At 43.8% G+C, this 7,075-nt stretch overlaps 1 protein-coding gene across 1 annotated transcript; it reads left to right on the forward strand.

The window, feature by feature from the left end:
• The first annotated feature begins 1,779 nt into the window (after window positions 1-1,779).
• LOC123080381 (phosphatidylinositol transfer protein PDR16) lies at window positions 1,780-6,799 on the forward strand. The gene is made up of 4 exons (XM_044503289.1): window positions 1,780-2,112; window positions 5,820-6,087; window positions 6,179-6,432; window positions 6,526-6,799. Exons 1-4 carry the CDS (start codon window positions 2,002-2,004, stop codon window positions 6,640-6,642), a joined length of 750 nt encoding a protein of 249 aa, XP_044359224.1. The 5' UTR covers window positions 1,780-2,001; the 3' UTR covers window positions 6,643-6,799.
• Window positions 6,800-7,075: the final 276 nt, after the last annotated feature.

A 7,075-nucleotide genomic window follows, 5' to 3' on the forward strand; every position in this document is an offset into this window, starting at 1 on the left:
AACCTTATCTCTTGAGCTCGTGTTCTTCCCCCATTGTTGACCTTCTTCGAGCTTGCTAACTCTCAATCCCTCCATGGATTCTTGCTAGTTTTTGAGGGAAAAGAGAGAGGAGATCTAGATCCACATTTCCACCAATCACTTTCTCCTCTACGTGAGGGGAACCCCTTGGATCTAGATCTTGGAGTTCTTGGTGTTCTCCTTCTTGTTCTTCCTCTCTTTTTCCTCCCTAGCATTAGTTGCTTCGGTGGGATTTGAGAGAGAAGGACTTGGGCACTCTGTGTGCCCTTGCCATTGCATTTGGTGCATCGGTTTGAGTTCTCCACGGTGATACGTGGAAGTTACAAGTTGAGAAGCTTATTACTCTTGGGTGCTTGGTGCCCTTGAGCTTGTTCCTCTTGGGTGCTTGGGCGCCGTAGACGGTTGGTGGTGTTCGGAGCTCAATCATTGTGGTGTAAAGCTCCGGGCAAGCGTCGGGGTCTCCAATTAGGTTGTGGAGATCGTCCCGAACAATTTGACGGGTACCGGTGACCGCCCCCAAGGGTTGCCAAAGTGTACGGGTTCGGTGACCGCCCTCAAGGGTCCCTTAGTGGAATCACGGCATCTTGCATTGTGCGAGGGCGTGAGGAGATTACGATGGCCCTAGTGGCTTCTTTGGGAGCATTGTGCCTCCACACCGCTCCAAACGGAGATTAGCATCCGCAAGGGTGTGAACTTCGGGATACATTGTCGTCTCCGCGTGCCTCGGTTATCTCTTACCCGAACCCTTTACTTATGCACTTTACTTTGTGATAGCCATATTGTTTCTTGTCATATATCTTGCTATCACTTAGTTGTTTATCTTGCTTAGCATAAGTTGTTGGTGCACATAGGTGAGCCTAGTTGTTGTAGGTTTTATGCTTGTCAAATTAACCGCTAGGTTTATTCCGCATTTGTTCAAGCCTAAACCGTAATTATTTTAAAGCGCCTATTCACCCCCCCCCCCTCTAGGCGACATCCACGATCTTGCATTCGCAATGACGGAGGAGAGAGCACCGCTGTGACAGAGAGGGAGCATGAACCATTAGAGAGTGATCTCTCACATTATAGGGACACACAAGGGGATAAAAAAGAGGGCACACCCTCGTCTCTATTGCAAAACCAGTTAGGTGAACATCACCCCGATCTCCAAGGGTTGGTCATCCGCTATCGAAGCCGTTACCTCAACACCAACGATATCTATTTGCTTCGGCTGGGTCTTTGTTTTCTTTTCTTTTTTTTCTTTGGCTGTGTGCATCCTTGATGTTTAGACTTAATCTAAGCATTATGTTGTTGCAAAGTCTGGGTGTATTTGGTATCATCTTGATATTAATATATTTCTTTTATCAAAAAAGAAAAGAACAACAGAAATGCAGGTCGAGTTATCCAAGCGGGGAGTCATTCATGGAGAGGCTACAAAAAGTGGGGTCGATCGACTTTGCGTCGCCCCCTCACGGTGACCATTACCAGGGCAATTGAAAAGTATATAATTTTCATTTTATAAGGAAAATATATATGCTTCTCTTTGTTGGTCGTATATTCTTGGGGAAATCCTGGCGCCAAATATTATGGGCAGGGAAAGTCCTGGCCCTAAAAATTGGGTAGACATTTGATGGAGAAAACTTGGGGTCCAGAATAAACACACCCCATACCCACACCAGAGCCATCGCGATTGCTGAGTGCTGACTAATGGAAGAGAAAAAACGCAAGAAAACAAATTAAGCCCACGAGAGGACAAGCCGGAGAAACGAAGAATCCCTGCACTGCACACCTCTCGCTCCCAATATCCCACCACCGGTCTCCCTCCGATAACATCTAGTCAAGCTCGTGCACACCACTACTATTCGCCTCCTTCCCTATCCCCCTCCTCTACTATTCGAGTTGAGATCTTTCTCCCCTCCGGCTACTCCTCCGCCCTCCAAGCGTGCTCACTCGCCTTGCCAGTAGGTTGCACCCCATCCTGCCCCTAGTTGAAGAGGGAGACCGATGGCGAGCAGCGGAGGAGGAGGAGGAGGGGGAGGGGACGCAGGGGAAGGGGAGTGGCTCAAGGTCGCCGAGCTCAAGGCCATGGCGGAGGCCCAGGACCCGCATGTCAAGGTACACACGCAGCCGATAGCTCTTTGACAGATGAATCGGCGATTGACTGTTAATTCTTGTTCTTTGATGCTCTGCTTTTCGAGAGAATTTCTCTGCTGTCTTAGTTTACTGGCGATGATGTGCAATTAACCGTAGTTGCTAAAAAAATGTGCGATTGATCTAGTGGTTTGCTTTCCCCGCCCGGCCTCGTCGATCTGTTCCTCGTGACCGGTCAGCTTTCATGTTTCCTCTGTCTAGGGTACAGCTACAGTGCTATACTACAGAAGTGGTAGTGTTAATTAGTTAGTAGTTTAGAGCAGCAACTTGCCCCCCTTCTACAGCAACATATACTGCTGATATGAAGGGACATCTATTAATGCTAATATGATACCAAATGGAGTACACTTGGACTTTACCTATGACATGCACTGCTAATATCTTGGTGTCTAGTAACATAATTTCCTTTTTTTAGGAATAGTAAAGAGATCTCAACCGATAGTTATAGTAACATGCCTACCGGTTGAGATCTTTGAGATCATGGCATGGATAGATTAAACTAGGCTAGCTGATGGGCTTCATCTTAAGAAACTGATCAATATCGTTGACTAATCATATACTACTGGTAAAAGAAAGATACGGGCAGGGTGTGTGTGCACCACCTCACATCTACCAGGCCACGTGAAGCATGGCCCCTGTAGTTTTCTTTCACAACGGAATATGCTGGATCACGAAAAAATGGTAATCAAGCCTTTATCGATCGGACCAAGTGACCACGGTTGATCTAGCTAAAATAAACCATACTGCATTAGCTGGGGCTGAGCGGCTGAGATTCTTTGAGGATTTGTGCATATCAATCGATCGACGCAGAGTCTCGTGCAACTCAGTTAATTAAATATCTTGACAGTATCATGGAAGGCTGAACTGAGTGCTAGAATAAATCCGAAGCACGTTGTCCTCCTGGAATAAATCCGAAGCACGTTGTCCTGCTTCCGAGGACAAAGCGACCACACGAGCCACGGCATCGAGATTTGTTAACGAGGTTCATCGAACTCACCTACATCCCAATACATGACTACGGACGCTCCTCCCCATAATACCGTCACAATACTGTACACCGGGCACTTCGACGCCGACACGCGTCGCTGGCTCTCCTTGCGTGCTTGTGCTATTATATTAGCATAGGTTACATCGTGTGTCTACCCTCACATTAGATAGGAGGCTTATGATACAAGTGTTCTATTAGGACCCAACTCCTACCTCATCTAGGCATAATACAACTCAGAGTCTAACTGTAACCTACCTTATACACTATATTTGACACAACTTCAATACTGAGATTTATGAGGACTAGCAGTACTTAAGGTAGTGAAATTTCTAGGTTGATTGGGAAATATATTTTTCCTAAGTCAACAATTTCAACTGTTGAAATGTACATCCAACATTTATCTCCAACCAAAATTACCATATTTTCAAAATTACATTTTTAGCGAAATATTTTCAAAATTACTGGTAGTTTTTGTTTGAAGGAAGTCCATATTACAACCCGAACTCTTCCATTTGTCTAACATACAACCCAGAACTACATAACCATCTAAAATTCAACCATGAACTATCAAAACCGCCTAGATATCAACTCTCCCCTCTCCTCAGACCGGCTTTAACTGAGTAGGCCCTGCTTTTAACCGTTGATCGGCAGGTCAGCAACCACATAACCAATCTCATTTAATTTAATTACCAGAAAATGGAAATGTTCAAAAAAGTGAATTTTTTTAAATAATCAAAACTAATATACTCATCATTTCCGGAAAGTTTCATACATTGTTGCCAGACATCTTTAAAAATATACTTAAATTATATTTACAGCTCCTTTTTGGGTCTAAATTTGCGCAAAAAGTTGAAGTGTCCATAAAAAATTGAAAATATTTTTAAAAATCAATACTAATATAACGATCATTATGGGAAAGTTTCACACACATTGCTAGAAAAAATAAAACTAAACTAACATTCCATTTCCAGCCCCTTTTCCGATCAATTTTTATCAAAATAAAAGTGTCCCGAAAAAATAAGAATAAAAACCTGTAAAATCAACACTAATATATTGATCATTCTGGGAATGTTTCAGACATTTTTAAGAACAAATGTAAAAATACACTGTAATTTCATTTTCAGCCCCTTTTTGATATGATTTTTTTTTACCAAAAAATGAATTTGCCCAGATTCTTTTGGAAACACTTTGAAAATTTAACACTAATATAGATCATTATGGGAAAGTTTCACACACTTTTGCCAATTTATTTAAAAAACACTTAAATTACATTTTGAACCACTTTTTGGTAAATTTTTTACTAAAAAATTGATTCTGTCCAGATTCTTTTTGAATTTTTTTTGTCAAACTAACACTGATATAGTGATCATTCTGACAAACTTTTGAAACATTTTTACCTAACAGAATTAAGAATTCCCTCAAAATTTAAACAAAAAAGGGAGTGACAATGTACTTGAAGTGTACTTCTAACAAAAAAAATGTTCTGCAAATTTAATTTTAGTGGGTTTGCTGACGTGATGCTGACTGGGATACCGACTGGTTGGTTAACGACCCAAAACTAGGGCAACTTGGAGAAAATCGGTTTGAGGAAAGGTGAGGGTCGATTCAGCAGCTCCTCCTGTTTGACGCTTGTTAGCGTCAAACAGAGGAGCTTTCGCTGAAGGTAGACGCAGATGGGCCGGCCCATTTGTAGGATAAGAATTCGAGCGCGTAAAAAAATCGCCAAAAAGTCCCGCGCGAACAAGAGCTCGAACTCAATACGTCCATCTTGTGTTCTACTGATAGGTAAGCAGCACGAGTGTTTAAAGTACCAAATATCTTTTGAAAATTTTAGAACAACTAAAGAAAATCGAGAACAATAAATAGAGAATTCCGAACAAAATTTGACAACATGGACACTTTTAAAACCATGAACATTTTTTTCACAAAGCATGAACAAAATTTGAAATTCAAACAAACTTTTCAAACATGAATAATTATTGAAAAGATGAACAAAAAATTTGAGATAGCAAAAACATAAACAATTTTAAAATATACATTGAACATTTTTGTGATAGACGCTGAACAAATTTTAAATATGCATTCAACATTTTTGTAATATACGGCGAACAGTTTTTAACTAGATGGTGAATATTTTTGTGGTACACATTGAACAATATTTAGATACGCAATGAACATTTCTGAGATATATGCTGAACAAAATTTGAAAACCATGATTTTTTATGAAATCATGAACAAATTTTGGAATTTCAAACATTTTTTGGAAACAAAATAAACCAAAAAGGATAAAATAAAATAAAAGGAAAAATAAAATAAATAGAAACATAATCAGAAGAAAAACAGAAAAAAAAACATGAAAAATCGTAAAACCAGCAAAAAGAAGAAAAAAAAACAGAAAGAAACCGGATTAGGGTACCTTCTAGAAGGTCCCCAAAACCGGTTTCGTGGCACTGCTTTAATGCTCGAAGTGGGCCGGCTCGTCTCGCGCCGCTGCTCCTGCGCTTCAACGAAGCCGCGGCGCACGCGCGCGTTAAATAGGATCTGCCGGTTGATTCATAGCTAGTTTTGATAGTTCAGGTTTGAATCTTAGACAAATGAATGAGTTTCAGAAACGGTCTGCTAATGTAGGCCTGACAGCTGCTTTAGAATGGCAAACCCTTGGAAGTAAGTAATTTTACTGCAGGAGGTGGACAACATGACGCTGCGGAGGTTCCTGCGCGCGCGCGACCACGACGTGGGCAAGGCCTCGGCGATGCTGCTCAAGTTCGTGGCGTGGAGGCGGGAGGCCGTGCCGGGCGGCGTCGGCGGCGTGATGCCGGCCGATCTGGTGCGGACGGAGCTGTCGCAGGACAAGGCCCGCATGGGCGGCGTCGACCGCGCCGGCCGCCCCGTCCTGCTCGTCTTCCCCGCCAAGCACTTCTCCGCCGACCGCGACATGGCGGAGCACAAGCGTGCGTGCACGCACATGCTCCAGATGATCCAAGCTATCTGCCAATGCAATGTAACTTGATCATATCATGCACTTTCGTCTCTTTTTTGCAGGACTAGTTGTGTACCTGCTGGACAGGATCAGTGCCAGGATCCCGCGGGGGCAGGACAAGTTCATGTGCATCGTGGACCTGAAAGGGTGGGGGTACGCCAACTCGGACGTGCGCGCCTACATCGCGGCCATCGAGATCATGCAGGGCTACTACCCGGAGCGGCTGGGCAAGGCGCTCATGGTCCACGTGCCCTACATCTTCATGAAGGCCTGGAAGATGGTGTACCCCTTCATCGACACCAACACCAGGGACAAGGTGCGTGCGTTATCTCTAAAACTGAGAACCGATTGTTCAAAATGAAGATGCCAGTGTTGCTCCGCTTGGTTAACTGTTTGCGCGCGGATGCAGTTCGTGTTCGTGGATGACAAGAACTTGGAGGAGACTCTGCGGCGGGAGATGGATGAGAGCCAGGTGCCGGAGATGTACGGCGGGAAGCTGCCCACTGTCCCCCTCACCGACGACTAGCTAGCTACAACGTACGATCGATCAATCGATGTACCTAGTACCGAGACAAACAAGGGCTCTTGTGGATGTAATTGGGGGAGAGATGCGCTGCTAGCTCGCACCGTCACTGTCTGTTTTGTAGGATAATTTATGATCAAATCCGGTATTTTAGAATGAAGGCTCGAGACGAAGCGCTTTCGAATTAACGAAGTCATTGACCGTTCGAAACAGGCTCTCGCCCCGCTTTATATATAAAGCAAAAACATCAAGGATATATGACCGAACGATACAATGCGGTGAGGAAGTTCTCTGAGACAGCAGATCCTTAGATAATAGGACAACATAAACGCACCCGACTATGCCGCCGACACACTAGCACATGACTACCCGATTACAAAGCCATGATACGACCTAGGACACCTAGCCTCCACAACAATGCCCTCAGGAGGGGAAC

Source organism: Triticum aestivum, chromosome 3D, assembly GCF_018294505.1.
Source record: "Triticum aestivum cultivar Chinese Spring chromosome 3D, IWGSC CS RefSeq v2.1, whole genome shotgun sequence".
Lineage (NCBI taxonomy): Eukaryota > Viridiplantae > Streptophyta > Magnoliopsida > Poales > Poaceae > Triticum > Triticum aestivum.

Bases quoted from the DNA above. Each gene is read 5' to 3' on its own strand.
- LOC123080381 (XM_044503289.1), top strand. From the start codon at position 2,002: ATGGCGAGCAGCGGAGGAGGAGGAGGAGGGGGAGGGGACGCAGGGGAA. The intron at 6,088-6,178 runs GTGCGTGCACGC...TCTTTTTTGCAG, and splicing joins CGACATGGCGGAGCACAAGC to GACTAGTTGTGTACCTGCTG. The intron at 6,433-6,525 runs GTGCGTGCGTTA...GCGCGGATGCAG, and splicing joins ACACCAACACCAGGGACAAG to TTCGTGTTCGTGGATGACAA.